At 32.8% G+C, this 15910-nt stretch overlaps 2 protein-coding genes across 3 annotated transcripts; one reads left to right on the forward strand and one right to left on the reverse strand.

Moving 5' to 3' along the window:
- Positions 1-1232: 1232 nt before the first annotated feature.
- Positions 1233-3388, reverse strand: LOC144544490 (cationic peroxidase SPC4-like). Its single transcript, XM_078292999.1, has 3 exons — positions 3090-3388; positions 2580-2774; positions 1233-2039 (listed from the first exon to the last, which is right to left on the reverse strand). Exons 1-3 carry the CDS (start codon positions 3339-3341, stop codon positions 1416-1418), a joined length of 1071 nt encoding a protein of 356 aa, XP_078149125.1. The 5' UTR covers positions 3342-3388; the 3' UTR covers positions 1233-1415.
- A 7568-nt stretch (positions 3389-10956) lies between these two features.
- On the forward strand, positions 10957-12322 carry LOC144544431 (uncharacterized). 2 transcript variants are annotated; one of them, XM_078292939.1, is made up of 2 exons: positions 10957-11371; positions 11839-12322. In XM_078292939.1, exons 1-2 carry the CDS (start codon positions 11267-11269, stop codon positions 12025-12027), a joined length of 294 nt encoding a protein of 97 aa, XP_078149065.1. In that variant the 5' UTR covers positions 10957-11266; the 3' UTR covers positions 12028-12322. The 2 variants fall into 2 exon arrangements, with proteins under 2 accessions (XP_078149065.1, XP_078149067.1); XM_078292941.1 differs by having other exon boundaries at positions 10958-11371; positions 11728-12008.
- Positions 12323-15910: the final 3588 nt, after the last annotated feature.

Raw genomic sequence — 15910 nt, forward strand, 5'->3', positions numbered from 1 at the left:
ATGGGTCTCAAAAGAAGAATTAAGAGGCCAATTTTTTTTAAGTTACCATTTAGAAAAAAAATTAAAAAATAAAACAGAGTTGACATTAGTTTGTTAAAAAAAATCAATATTACCCGGTACGCAGATAATCATCTCATAGTTCATAATTTTAGCAAGTATTTAAAGTACGACTTTTAGAGAAACATGCAGCAATTAATCATCTCAAGTTGAACTTACAATCATTTTTTAAAATTGAAACGCATAAGTTCGATCGAAAATGATTGGACCTTAAAAAAAATAAAGCTCCAAAATGATGGTTTGTACCATGATACATAACGTTTTAGATAGGATTTTTCTTATCTCCAAGCCCATTAAGGCCCATTTCATATTTTCTTAAAGAAAACGTGAATATAATTTGGAGATGCTCCTCAATAAAGTGGAAACTCATCCTTAATTAATTAATTAAGTTCCCGCAGAACCTACTAACAAAAAGCTACATAGTAATCTATAAGCATTGGAAATCTGAGCGTACGTACCTTTTGAATAATGTTAACGTACGGTTTCAATTCAACATTAATTTAAATCTAAGATTTTAAATATAAATAATAAATTAAATTGTGACATTTAGTGATACGTACACGATAATTCAAATTAACCTAGTGATATTGAAACCTTCATAGAAGTGTAAAATAGTTTTGATCAGAACAAAAAATAAAAAAGGCAACGAAGTTGCATGTGGAGCTAGTTAGAGGTGTTCATCGGGTCCTGTTTAATTGGATTTAAACCGAATCGAGAGAGTTCAGATTAAACGATTCGTTTTTTCTAGTTAAAGGAAAGTTTGTTTCATTTTTTTAAAAACCGATTTAATTGCTTAGAATGGTTCAATTTAGAACATTTTAAAACCGATAAGACCGAAATGACCGCAAAGAGGACTATAATTCTTTTGAGCCTACAAAAAAAAATTATGAACATTTTCTATCTCTGAGTATGGAAATTACTAAATCATGAATTATGTATTGAAATAAATAATTCTTTTGGGCTTATAAAAAATTAAAATAATTAACAAAAATTGTTTACTTTTTTTAATTATTCTTCTTATTTCGACTCAACAGAACAAATCAATCAAAATTTAATTTGATTTATTTGATTCAGTTTTAATTCAGTTGATAAGCTAGTCGAGTGGATCATTAGCGATCGACCTCGCTTTCCACCAAGTACTATACTTATTTTTACTACAAAAGAGGATATGGAAAGTAATTAATCACAAAAGCGCGCACTTGATTACAACCTAATGTTGTACAAGTAGTAGATGTAATGCTGTTAATTAATAAAGAAGGAAGCATCAGCTGATCTCCCAAGCAAATTCGAACTAAAAGACTCCCAAACTCTATATGGAATTAAACTTTCTCAAGGGGCCTGCATGAAAGATGGTCCTTTCAATTAGTATAGACCTGACTGTCATCCTTGTCATCAATCACCGGCTGAAGGATCTCAATGCTTGACGGGTTCTTGGCCGAACAATTCGTGCGAATCTCCCCGGTGTTGCCCGTCAGGACACTCAACTGCCCCATCTTGACAATCGAGTACACAAACTTCTGGAAGAACAAGTCTTGGTTCTTGGCAAAGTCGGTCACGATCGGCTTGGTCCTTGAGTCGGTGTACATATCCTGGTCAGATGTGAATAGCCCCTCCCGGTGCACCAAATCAACATAGTACATGTTGTCAAATTTGTTTGGTGTACGGATGTCATTCACTGTGGTGTTAACAGTGTCCTTTGCCGGGCAGGTCAGTTTAAGCTGGTCAGCAAACCGGTTGTTCATGGTCGAGTCTTGGGATGGGTAGATCCGACCAGTGAAAGAGGTACAGTGAGCAAGGCCAATAGTGTGGCCGCCGGATAGTGCAACCAGATCATCTGTGTCAAGGCCGAGGTTATTCAGAACCGATAACAGTTTGGTTACGTCGGAGGTGGGGGCCGGTAAGCTGTCCAAGGTGGCTTGCTGGCTCGCAAAGTTTAGGCCGTCACGTCTGCCAAGTGGGACCTTGTACTTGGGACCCCCTGACTATAATTAAGAAATAAATCATTAGGCCTTTTGATTTGGTAAATTCTCCTTTTGCTTTACGGTTTATACTGATCTAATAAAAATATGTATACTTTTAGTGGAATAGAACAAGGGTGTTCTCAACTTTACCGAGTCCTTTAATGAACTCAAGTCTAAAACTCATCAAATCGGCTTCAAATGATGAATCCGAACCATTAAAACCTACTTACCTTACAAGTAATGCATCTACATGTGAAAAATTTAAACATTAGAATTAATTTAATTTAAAGTCAAGCGGTCAAAATTAGAAGGTTGATAAATTAATTTTAATACATTCATTTTTTGAATGTATTTTAATTACTTGACTCTATGCGAAATTAATTATAAAATTAAATTTTGTTACATGTAGACGCATCACTTGTAAAGTAGGCAGATTCCAACAGTTTGAATTCGTCGTTTAAAACCGATTTGATAAGTTTTATACTTGAGTTCACCAAGAAACTTGGTGAACTAAAGAACATTCTAGTTCTACTCCTCTTAGTGAGAGTCTGAGAGAGATACCAAGGCAACCGAGTCACGAGCTGCAAGAGCGACTACATCAGCACAGGAAACAACAACCCCGCAAACCTTGTCAATGAGAGCTCGGATGTCATTGATGGCCTTAAAGGCTGCAGATCTCAGGGTGAAGTTGGGTGGCGCCTGCTGCTCGCCGGGCCCACTGGCAGAACCATCAAGTAGGACTGATGCGTCACATCCCTGCACACCAAATTATCAATCCGAACAAGAAAAACTATATATTACTCTATTTTTAGAGTGGTTTAATTCAAGATCAAAACACTGATATGTTAATTAAATAGTTATACATATCTGAAATTAAGTACAGTCGATTTAAACAAAACCATTGTGGAGCAGAGATCAATTACGAATAAAAAAAGATAAAATTGTAAAGTAGCTAAAACATGAAGTCTGTACAACTGTTTTGGCACATTTTTTCTCTCTTATTTTTCCTTGTTTTCGTTTTACTTTTTGTTGGGAAAAACTAGGCAAGTGTTGGCAACTGATTTTCTGTACCTGCACAAAGCAATCATGGAAGTGGAGGCGGAGAAGGCCAGCAGCAAGGCCGATGTCAGTTTTGAAAGTGTTCCTTAGGTAGTTCCTCACGATCGGCTCCAATTGCGGGCAGGTCGACTTGTAGAAGCTGAATGACAGGTCTGTTTCCAGTGGCGGGTATGTGTAGGAGTCGGCATTTACTGCAAACGGAGTTACTGAAAGTGAAGTTGCAAGAAATAAGGTCACAAAAAAGAAGTTCATGATAGTTGCCATTGAGCAAGAACCTTGTTCTTTTGGGCAAGTGTTTGTTAATTAACGATTGAAAGGCAAACAACCTATATTTATAAGCAACAACTGAGTTCTTGGATATGTGTGTGGCTAAACTATGCAGGCTTCTTTGTTCCGAGTTGTTTGGCCAAATTAGAAATAATACTAAATTAGGGTTATGGAGATGCATTATTTTATGGTGTTAGATAAATTCTTTAACTAATATTGTGTCAATGTGTTAATGTTGTTCATAAAATATCAGAAAGTATACTGTTAAAAAATTCTATTAATTAATATCGAATTTTTTTCAAATTAATGAAACAAAAAATGACAATAATCAGAGTTTCAAAATAATAACAATTATTATAAATTAAGTAAAAGAATAATGCATTGATAATATATCGTTGCAAAACTTAATAATGTGTTATTTTTTTATAAAATAATAGTGTGTTATTATTTACTTAAAAGTATTTTTGTTGGTTTTGGTATATGTTCAAGTTTCAGTCATCACAGTCATTGTCTTAGCTCATCGGTTGGGCCGGTGGTGGGTGACGTCACCCTCATTGCGCACTAAGTTTTTAAATTTTATTTTGGGTAAATTTGACTGTAGATTACTAAACTTTAGTATTTGTCACGAATTGGTCACTCAAGTTTGATTTGTCTCTTTTGAGTTACTTAACTTTGTTATTTGTCCCAATCAAGTCCCTCTGTCCTTTTTCATTCAAAATTTTAACGGAATATTTCTATTCCGTCCAAAAAAGTAACGGAATATACTCATTCTATCCGAAACATTAACGGAATGAGCATATTCCATCCAAAATACTAACGGAATTAGCATATTCCGTTAAAATTTTGGATGGAAAAAGACAGAGGGACTTAATTGAAACAAATAACAAAGTTGAGTGACTCAAAAGGGACAAATCAAACTTGAGTGACCAATTCGTGACAAATACCAAAGTTTAGTGACCTACAGCGAAATTTACCCTTTTATTTTTATTTTATTTTACCAAAAACCCACTACTTATTTTTTTTGTTGCAAGAGGAGCGATGAAAAATTAGTGGCGGCATGTTTTGCAGTTCCTAAAACAGGGATGCATCACCAAGTGAGACCTTATTGCTTAGACTGCCTAACTGTAATTATGTCTACTTCCTAAAGTAGCATGCATGTTTTATAGTCTTAAAGCCGTGAAATTTGAGGCATTGATTGATGTACAAAATGCATGTATGACTCATTTTTCTACTAGCGATGAAGTCCTCTTGGCCTAATGGAGTTGATTTACCTTTATGTCGAATTCTAAATTAACACAGCAGCGAGTAGCACTAACTTCGTCTTTGACAAGAACACTCAACAAAAAAAAATTAAGTTTTCGACTTCTAACCTAACAGAAAAGATACATCCCCAATTTCTTTAAAAAGTTGTTTTCTCAAATAAACAAAAGTGTTTAACTACTTCAATATATATATATATATATATATATATATAGGCTAATGTGCTTTCGGTAGCATATGGGTCGAAATACACACGGTCCAAATTTGAAATTTCAAAATTCAAAAAGTCAATCTGAACCGTTCATCTTGTTCTCCATATTAATATGTGCTTGGAGAGCAAATTTTACATTTTTCTGAATTTTTTTACTATTTATTAAGCCACTTGGAAAATTGCTGATCCAACGGTGGCTTAACAAAACAGTAAAACCGTTGGATTAGCGATTTTCAAAGTGGCTTAATAAATAGTAAAAATATTCAGAAAAATGTAAAATTTGGTCTCCAAGCACATATTAATATGGAGAACAAGATGAACGGTTCAGATCGACTTTTTGAATTTTAAAATTTCAAATTTGGACTGTGTGTATTTCGGCCCATATGCAACCGAAAGCACATTAGCCTATCTCTACATATATATATATATATATATATATATATATATATATATATATATATATATATATATATATATATATATATATATATTGTGCATTCGAATGTATATGGGTCGAACATACGGTCCAAATTTGACTTTTCAAAATCCAAGCAGTCGATCCGAACCGTTCATCTTGTTCTCCATATTAATATGTGGTTGGAGACCAAATTTTACATTTTTCTGAATTTTTTTACTATTTATTAAGTATTTTACAAAATTGTTGATCCAACGGTAGCTGCTGATTGTACTGTTTTGTTAAGCCACCGTTGAATTAATAATTTTGTAAAATACTTAATAAATAGTAAAAAAATTAAGAAAAATGTAAAATTTGGTCTCCAAACACATATTAATATGGAGAACAAGCTGAATGGTTCGGATCGACTGTTTGAATTTTGAAAAGTCGAATTTGAACCGTATGTATTTCAACCCATATACATTCGAATGCACATTAGTCACTCTCTCTCTCTATATATATATATATAAATATCCATAAAATAAAAAAATAAGAAATTTCAATGGAATTTTTGGACTTCAAATGATTTCTTTTGGATCCAATTAAGAGTTGTACCCGTTAATGAATATATATATCTCTGTTTGCAAGCTTCTCGAAGTGGGGTCATAATAAAGAATCATATTACTTTATAAAAATATGAAACATGTTTAAAGTCTGAACATTTATTACTATATTAATACTTTTTGTCGAATTTATTCGATATGCTTCTCTTTTTCTTCAATCCGACTAAAAAGGTCTTAAAGGAGACTTGCTCCCCACCATAAATGATAAGAAAAAGGAATAATAGATGAATTGGGGAGGAAACGAATATATGTGCTTTCTTTTGTTAAAAAGCTAACCTAACGATAATGATCGATGCTGCCACTAATTACCATATATTCGCACCCGTACGTGCAGACAGTATTTTAAATTATCTAGTGGGTAATGGAATAGTGTATTATTGTTTCATTATTTTAACCATCTTCTTTACCATCATCACTTGTCATTGAGTATTATTGTTTCTATTTACGTTGTGACAAAAGTTTCGAAAGATTATATGTTGGGTCCGATGAAAACCATCGTCGACCACCGCAGGACTATCTGTATTGAATATAAAACTGAATAGCAGAAGTGTACCTTAATCCATAGCTGTCTTGTGGAGAGCACCATTGATTCAGTTCTTCCACAAGAGCAAGGCCCTTTAGAGAGTCTCATTTGTTTTGCCTTCTCCAAAGCCTCTCACACTCTCATATAATGGAATAATGAGAAATAAATTCAGGGTGGTCTTGTATTATGGGGACCAAATCTTTATATACAGACAAAGGAATTCCTTAACTGTCCAAATATTATAATTATTTAATTCAACCCATCATTAAAATGAATATTACTCTTTAAGCTCTACACATTAAAGGCTCACACTCTTATATGACACATTATTGCTCAATAAACTATAAACGGCAAATTATCACTTTTAATTGAGCATAAAATTAATAGTATACAATACATAATTATTTTACATATTAGTCCAACGTTGGATTAATGATCCAACATTATATGCAAAACTTTTCATAAAGTACCTGCACGATATTCGACATTGTAAAAGGGAGAGGGGAAAAAAAACCAGCCTGTTATATGATTTCTGATGCCTTACCTACCTAGTTACCTGGGTCTCAAAAGCAGAATGAAGAAAGCTACTTTACTGAAGCTTATCCATTTGGTTATCTTTAATTTATAACATGCAAATGATAGTTCGTAATTTTAGCAAATATGTCAAGTACTACTTTTTAGAAAAAAAACATGTAGCAATTAAATATCTCAAGTAGAACTTTTAACAATCATTTTTATGAATTGAAACGCATTTGTTCCAAAATGATCGGCCATTTTTATTAATACCCTAAAAAAAAACTTAATTTAAAAAATAACCCTGCATTGGTTTTTTTTTTTTTAAAATGCCCTGACTGCCAGGCCCACAGGCTGCCCAGAAATGCCACCAGAACGCTCCCCTCACGGGAGACTTTTCGGATTTATGCGTATAAGCACTTTTCGGAAAGGGGAGGATGAGACGGATCCAATTTTGCCCGGGTAGTACACCGGGCATCGTCGCATCAGAAGCATTAGAATTTCAAAAAAACGTCGTTTAGGGCCTCAAAAATCCAGTTTAAGTTTTCGTTCGACGGTAGGCATTAAAAAACAGCGATTTTCAAACCATCTTAATAAATAGTAAAAAAATTCAAAAAAATGTAAAATTTGGTCTCCAAGCACATTTTAATATAGATTAAACATCTAATGGTTTGGATCGGCTATTTGGATTTCAAAACTAGAGATATGAGCGCGAATTAAAACGCCATGTTTAATTCACGAAGTAGCGTAGCCTTACTCTACATGTATATATATGTATATTATATATATAGGCTGTGGCTAATTTGCTGCTGCAGCATTTCTGCCGGCAGTGCTGCCACCGTTTTTTCTATTTTTTGATGTTCAAACGACAAATCTAAACCGTTAGATGTTTAATCTATATTATAATCTACTTGGAGACCAAATTTTACATTTTTTGGAATTTTTTTACTATATATTAAGCTGGTTTGAAAACTGCTGATTTCAATGCTGCAGAAATTTACTGAAATCAGCGGTTTTCAAACCAGCTTAATATATAGTAAAAAAATTCCAAAAAATGTAAAATTTGGTCTCCAAGTAGATTATAATATAGATTAAACATCTAACGGTTTGGATTTGTTGTTTGGACATCACACGGCTAAATATAGCCCCGGCAGCACCTCTGCCGAAATGCTGCCAGCAGCAATTTAGATAGACCCTATATATATAATATATAATATATGTATATATTTATAATATATACATATATACATATATTATAAAAAAATGAGTTTATAAAAAAAATTGTATATATGTATATGTATATGTGTATGAGCTAGGCTACGGTGAGTTGCGAAGTAAAGCGACTATTTTACTTCACGCTCATATGTTGCGATTTTAAATTTCAAAACGTCGATCCGAACCATTCATCTTGTTCTCCATATTGAAATGTGCTTGGAGACCAAATTTTACATTTTTTTGGAATTTTTTTACTATTTATTAAGCAATTTTGAAAGTCGCTGATCTGATGGTCCAGAAAATTTTACTGTTTTTTACTGTTCATAGCAAAACAGCAATTTTCAAAAATGCTTAATAAATAGCAAAAAAATTCCAAAAAATGTAAAATTTGGTCTCCAAGCACATTTCAATATGGATTAAACATCTAACGGTTCGGATTGGTCATTTGGACTTTCAAATTAAAAATACGGCGTGAAGTAGAAACGCGTTTTACTTCGCAACTCACCATAGCCCACCTCTATGTGTATATAATATGTGTATATGTATATGTGTATATGTGTATGTGTATATGTATATGTATATGTGTATGTGTATGTGTATGTGTATGTGTATATGTGTATGTGTATGTATATATGTATCTATGTATATGTGTATATATGTAAATATGTATATACTAGTATCATGCCCGTGCATTGCAACGGGGACATATTATAAGATTGAATAGAAATGAAAAAACATTTTTGTTTGACATTCACACAAAATAAAATAAAATATTTAAATGAAAAATAAAAGACACAAATAAAAAAAGAAAATCCAAATAATAAGTAAAAATAAAATAAACAACATCAAATGAAAAAAAGAGATCAGATATAACATGAAATTTTTTATTGAAATATCATTATGATTTAATATCTAATTTTCTCCACACGCAAGACCAGTCATTAAATAATATAGAAGAGAAATGATATATAAAGAAACAAGAAAAGATATGATTAAATTATTCAAATAAGAATTTTCTCTACATATATATTCTTGATGGAAATTATTTTAATAATGCAAATATCTCTACATATCATTTCTCTACATGAAAGTTCTACATATTCTTCATTTTCTCTCCAAATCAAGATATGATTGTTTTCATCAGCATAAGATCTGTTATTTATTTATCCACAAAGATACAGTAACCCTAAACAAAGTCGGAAAAAATATGATTGTTTTCATTTTCATTATTGAAATTATATAGGAAAAAAAGAAATGAAACATAAATAATAGAGAAATAAGAAAATAATAGGAGTGGGGCATGTCCAAATTAAAGCCCTTTGGACTGCATCACCGCCCAAAGAATTTCTTGACAATCCGATTAATTTTTAATTATAATGATGTATTTATCTATGTTTGGAACTTGAAATATTAGTTTTGTCTTATTATGATAAGTGAAAAATGTACTGGCTGTCTTTGGTATCTTTTTTTTTCTCCATACAATCATTAAAGGAAAAAAATTAATAAAAGATATCGCTTACCTATTTTCTTTTTAAGAGAAGGAAAGTATGAAAAAATTAGCGGTTCTAATAACACCTCTTTTACTTATGACTCTTGTTTTTTTTTGTTTTTTTTATTTTGAATTGTTAATTTTAAAAAATTTATATCTCCGCATTAAATATATTTTAAAAGTTTATAAGAATTTGCATCTCATATTTCTTTAAAAATTAAAATCTGAACGATTATATATATATAATGTTCGTGATCTTTAGAATTGACAACTATATATATTTTATATGTAATTAGTTGATAAGGAATATTCAAAATAACAATTGATGAAATTGAAATTTTTATTTACTTAAATATTAAATCAAAGTAAGTTGTTTTTATGTTGTTGTTTCCTTCAAAAGATTTTTTTTTATGTTTGTGAGACATGAAGAATTTGAGAAAATAATGGAGACTTTCATTTATAATAATAATGAAGATTGGTAAGAATGCATTGTGGGTTGGATTTTCGATTTGTAAACGTGAAAATATTTTATTATTAATGACAGAGAGCAATTAATGCAAATCAAATTAATTAGTTACAAATGGAATGATCTTGCAGTGAAAATGTATCTTTGGACGAATATGATGACAAGCTAAATTCAGAAATGATTTAATTGTAAGAATCCAAAATAACTGTAAAGAGAAATAAGGAAGCATATTGCTAGGGATTTGAATGTGACAAATTATGTAGCAGTTTGTGTGGCGAGTATGATTTTAACTAAATTTAGACTTCTACAAATAAAATAAATGTATTTAATCAAAAGAAGACAGATTATGTAACTGGAGGGTTGATATTCAATTTGAAAATTCATCTTTCAATCTCAGCCGTTGGCAGATCAGGACAACTACGTGCATAATATAAGAATGGAGATGTATATGTATATGAGATGGGCTACGGTGAGTTGCGAAGTAAAGTGACTATTTTACTTCACGCTCATATTTTGCGATTTTAAAGTTCAAAACGTCGATTCGAACCGTTCATCTTGTTCTCCATATTGAAATGTGCTTGGAGACCAAATTTTATATTTTTTAGAATTTTTTTACTATTTATTAAGCAATTTTGAAAGTCGCTGATCTGATGGTCCAGAAAATTTTACTGTTTTTTTTACTGTTCACAGCAAAACAACAATTTTCAAAAATGCTTAATAAATAGTAAACAAATTCCAAAAAAGTGTAAAATTTGGTCTCCAAGCACATTTTAATATGGATTAAACATCTAACGGTTCAGATCAATCGTTTAGACTTTCAAAATAAAAATATAGCGTGAAGTAGAAACACATTTTACTTCGCAACTCACCGTAGCCCATCTCTATGTATATATGTATACATATATTATAAAAGGAATCGAATCCTCTGCCCCCCTATGGGCAGGAAAATCCTGCCCCCAATTGTAAGATGAAATATGAACTGTTGGATATTTATCAAGATTCGTGTTGAGAGATGAACTGATCAGACATAAACAGCTACTCCGTTAATTAACTGAAGGAGCGTCCCATTCGCTTTCCCCTCTCTTCGCTTTCTCCCTCTCTCTTCGCTTGAGGAGAAAGAAAACCCTAGCGAATCTGTTCCGACAGCCTTCGTCCTCTCTCTCGACCAAGGAGGTGAAAGAGATTTGATTTGCATTCAGGAGAAAACATAGAAGATCAGAGAGAAACAATGGTGAAAGTCGCTACCTTCTTCGGGATGAGCTTCAGCGTGTTTCTCTTCTGGCAATCCATGGATAAGCTCCATGTCTGGATCGCTCTTCACCAAGACGAGAAGGTATTCCTCTCTCTCTCACCCCACTCCCCTCCTCCCGTAAAATGTCAAGGTTTTTGAAAGAGAACTGGGTTTATTTTGCTTCGATTGGAAATGTTACATCAAGTCAGCTCAATTTGTGCCTCAATATATACTTCTGTCGGATTTTGATTAAAGTTCTCTTACTAATATTGGATTATACAGTGTTCGATCTCAGTCGTATCCAGAGTTGAGTAGTTTGAAGCTGTGTGATTGGTTAGGTTTACCTGTCAGGTAAAAATGGATGAAATTTTGGGTTGGTATTTGCTTTAATAAATTTGACCTCAAAACAGTAAGAAAAATCATATTTTTTATTGGTTTTCTGTTGGAGTATTGGATAGGTAACATGAAGGTTGAGATAGCTAAGCACATTCCTCAATGGAGGCCTAAGGATCTCAAGCATATTCCATTACAATGTGTGACGCTATTCAGAACACTGCCAACGCAGGGAGGACCCACTGGTACTGGTACCAGTGGGTGTAGTGGTACTGGTACAGTGGTACCACTGGTACCAGTGGGGTTATGGACATGATGCTATGTTGAATTTTGCTTCATCTTTTGTATTTTTTGTTGTGAGTTTAAGCCTTTGCAATAGTATACTTGGTTCTGAATTTTTCTTCAGGATTTTGTGTTTTTTATGAGGTGCTGCCAATGATGGACAAAAAAGCCAAGACAAGCACCCAAGGGGTTTTTAGATTGGTATAGTTAGGTATACTGGATTGTACCAGTTAAAGTAGTTGTCTCATGATAATACATCCCACAAAGGATCCCTCTCATAAAAGAAAAAGGTCACACCTTGTACCATATTGTCTTTGTCAACTACAAATTATCAAGCAATACACACATAATTAATAGTTGTGTCTTGCTCATAAAATTATTGTCTTGTGATCAATGATAATTTCTTTGGTTGTGTTTGACTGAGATTGATCATAACAGATCAGATAACATTAGATTCACATTAAGCCCATATTATCAAAATGATCCAGCTTTTGACATATATATATCACAAGTTACATATCAATTCCTTTGAACCTTTCAAGCACACATGGCCTTGGAGGCCATGTCTTTACAAAAAAAAAATAATTACAAAATGAATAAGTACAAATTTACATACATTTTGCTTGAATTTTACCTAAACTAGCTTTTCAATCGAGCAAACCTGACTCATCCTACTCCAAACTGCACTCTTAATAACATTTACAAGAGAAGCAAGACCCAAATCATTTGGGCTAACAACAAAATTGCTTCAGAAAAAATCGAGTTGTACTTTCTTTCCTTTTATACTAATAAAAGAATACAATAAAAAAAAAGCTACAGTCCCTTATTTAATCCATGGTATGCACAAGAAAGTTAAATTCTGAGTTTTGTCTAAGAAGTTGTGGTATCTCCACATCTGATGAACTAATCTCAAGCAATGACCTTGATAAATCTTCTACTGAAAATGGTATACTGCCATTTTTTTAGATCAATAAAGTTAAATTCAATGCATAAAATACTGGTACAGAAAATATATGGTATACTGGTACAGTTACATGTATCTTTGGGTAATAAATGAATACCAGTGGGAGATTAAATTTTTTTGACCTACTGTTAGCTTATTTTTAAAGCTTTATTTATTCCCTCAACTTGTATTTTATTGTCTATTGATGTAATTAATTACTATTTAACCATGAAGAAGTAAGTTACATCATCGATCCTTGCTTACGATGCCTTAACAATTATTTAATTCTGTTTGATGGAAATGTAGAGCTCATATGAAATATCATTTCTTAAGTTCTAACAAAATAAAAACAAGAGAAACGTATCTGTGCGATTTGCATCCTGGTGAGCAATGAAACTGATGTTCGACTACGGGGCAAGCTTCTTGTCAATCTAGTACTTGCTTGCAAAGTATTTTGCACGAGTTAGAGGAGAGTCGCTATTGTCGAGAGAGAGGACGAAGGCTGTCGGAACGGATTCGCTAGGGTTTTCTTTCTCATGAGAGCTCAAGCGAAGATAGAGGTAGAGAGCGAAGAGAAGGGAAAGCGAATGGGACACTCTTTCAGTTAATTAACGGAGTAGCTGTTAATGTCTGATCAGTTCATCTCTCAACACGAATCTTGGTAATATCCAACAGCTCAAATTTCATCTTGCAATTGGGGGGCAGGATTTTCCTGCCCACAAGGGGGTAGAGGATTCGATTCTATTATAAAAACTGGAAAAAGAGAAGAAGATCAACAAGTTATCAAAACTTGGAAATTTTTGAATAAATGCCAAATTTTTAATTAGTGTTATATTTAGACTTGTGATATCCAACTGACAAATAAAATCAAAGTTCACAAAAAAAAAACAAACCAAAGTTATAAAGAATTACGACATCACTTCATAAATATATCAAATGTCTTATTGTTTGGCATACACTCTAAACAAGAAAATTTTTTCTTTACAAAATTATTTAAATCAAAATACTAAGATCTCTAAAAAAAAAAAAAAAAAAAAAAAAAAAAAAAAAGACGGGCGGTCCGCTAGTGTTGCCGCCCGTGAGGGGGGCGGTCTAGTGGCATTTTTGGGCCGCCCGTGGGCCTGACGGTCGGGACATTTAAAAAAAAAAAGCCAATGCAAGGTTATTTTTAAAATTATTTTTTTTAGAGAGTATTAATAAAAATGGCCTGTTTGTAGCATGATCTATAAGGAAAGAAATTTGCTGGACCATGATAAAGGCATTTTAGACAGGCTTCTTCTTAAGGCCCATTTTTGTTTAAAATTTGAATATTTTCTTAAAAGAAACGAGGATATAATTTGGGTACTATACTCTGTGAAGTGGAAACTCATCCTTAAATTAATTAAGTTCCTACAAAACTTGCTAACTAAAGCTAGTTTGTCAATCACAAAGCATGAGAAATATGAGCTTCGGCCATTGAGAGGTCTATTCAACATGAGATCCAATCTCCTGCACTCCTGGGATAGGAAATTTCTGTCTCTAGAGTCACTGCCGGGTGGGTTCAAGGTAGACTCCAAATCAAATATTTAAATATTAAAAGTGACTCCGGTCTCACCCGGCAGTGTCTCTAGAAGCAGAAATTTCTTGGACTCCGGGTGGGGGGGAGGTCATCTGGTTCCATTCAACATATGTTTGCGAAAAAATATTCAATGAAGTTGGAATTAATAAAGGTAATCCTGTGCTCTGTTGACCCCCTTTTGAGGTCTACGAGAAAACAGGTCGTAATATATTTCTAGTCACTATAGTAAAGGGTGCTAAGATAAGGAAAAAAAAAGTTCGATGCCCCTTGGCTTATCTCTTATAAATTTAACAAATTTTAACCTACTATTTGTAGTTGATAATGTTCTGTTGTGTGGGCCCCAACACATGGGGCCGGTGGGCAAGATGCATATACTGTCTAATCACCGTCCGAAGTTCAATTAACAAAGTTTGAATTGATAAAAAACTGTAGGACATTAATAAGTAATAGACAGATTTATGGTACGTGTGAATTTATAACGGTGTCAATTTATAATGGACGGTTCGAATTAAATCTTTAAAGATTACATACTGGTGATAATGTTTTTTTTTAGAAAAAGATAGAGATCTAGGCTTTAAAATTTAAATATCTATAAGAATATTTCATCTGAATTTCGACCATGCACACGATCTCTTGCACAGAATATGTTGTCTTTTTACTGATAGACCAAATACTAATTCTTTACTTGAGATAATGTGTACTCCATGAAACAATTCAGTCAAAAAAGACTTCCATGTGCTATTGTCCTTATTTTCATTAAATACACAACTAATAATCACTTTCTTGTTTATAAATATTCACCTATGACTAATTCTTTAACTACCCACCGCACGCAAGTTCAGCACCAGTATATATAATTCAATTCAGAATGAGCTTGTACACATTAAGATCACAAAGTGAACCTAATCTTACTAAATTTTGTTATTCTCCTCTTATCCACAAAAAATGAATCCAGGTCGTAATTAAATATTTTCCAACACTTCTCATTAAAAAAAAGAAAAAGAAAGGGTGGCTTAGCACCCCTGAAGTGTACTATGTTCCGCCACTGAGAATATGCCTTACTATGCCCTATCCATACCCGTTAGGACTAGCTTACATTTTCTCATGGTATAATTTATTTTAGGAGCCTGATAATTGTACTCCAAACAAAATCTCCAAGCATGTCCTCCAAGTAGTTTAATAGAAAAAACTTTCAATGTTTCTAACTTTCATTTCCAGAGGTAATATCCAAGCATTTAAAGCGCTGTTTATAACATTTTACAATGTTACTCGCAAGCATTTAAACCTCTGTCTGCAAGCATTAAAATTCTAAATCTGTATAGTTTTAACTCCCAACTACTTTTGTTTTCAAGCCAAAAACGGAAAGATTCCTTTCACCCATTTTTTTTATTTTTCTCTGATCATTCTCATCTATTTTATCGACGATCCGTGATGAATTTTGCAAATCTAAAAATATGAACATTTTTATCCTATTTTCTTTTTCAAATGAGATCCATGAAGAATAACTTTCGAGTTATATTTGTGT

Source organism: Carex rostrata, chromosome 26 (genome assembly GCF_964058835.1).
Source record: "Carex rostrata chromosome 26, lpCarRost1.2, whole genome shotgun sequence".
Taxonomy (NCBI): Eukaryota; Viridiplantae; Streptophyta; class Magnoliopsida; order Poales; family Cyperaceae; genus Carex; species Carex rostrata.

Excerpts from the sequence above, each read along its gene's own strand:
- LOC144544490 (XM_078292999.1), bottom strand. The coding sequence starts at position 3,341 with ATGGCAACTATCATGAACTTCTTTTTTGTGACCTTATTTCTTGCAACT. Across the intron at positions 2,775-3,089 it reads TCCATGATTGCTTTGTGCAG|GGATGTGACGCATCAGTCCT; the intron begins GTACAGAAAATC and ends TTTGGTGTGCAG. Across the intron at positions 2,040-2,579 it reads CTCGTGACTCGGTTGCCTTG|TCAGGGGGTCCCAAGTACAA; the intron begins GTATCTCTCTCA and ends TCTTAATTATAG.
- LOC144544431 (XM_078292939.1), top strand. The coding sequence starts at position 11,267 with ATGGTGAAAGTCGCTACCTTCTTCGGGATGAGCTTCAGCGTGTTTCTC. Across the intron at positions 11,372-11,838 it reads CTCTTCACCAAGACGAGAAG|GACCCACTGGTACTGGTACC; the intron begins GTATTCCTCTCT and ends CAACGCAGGGAG.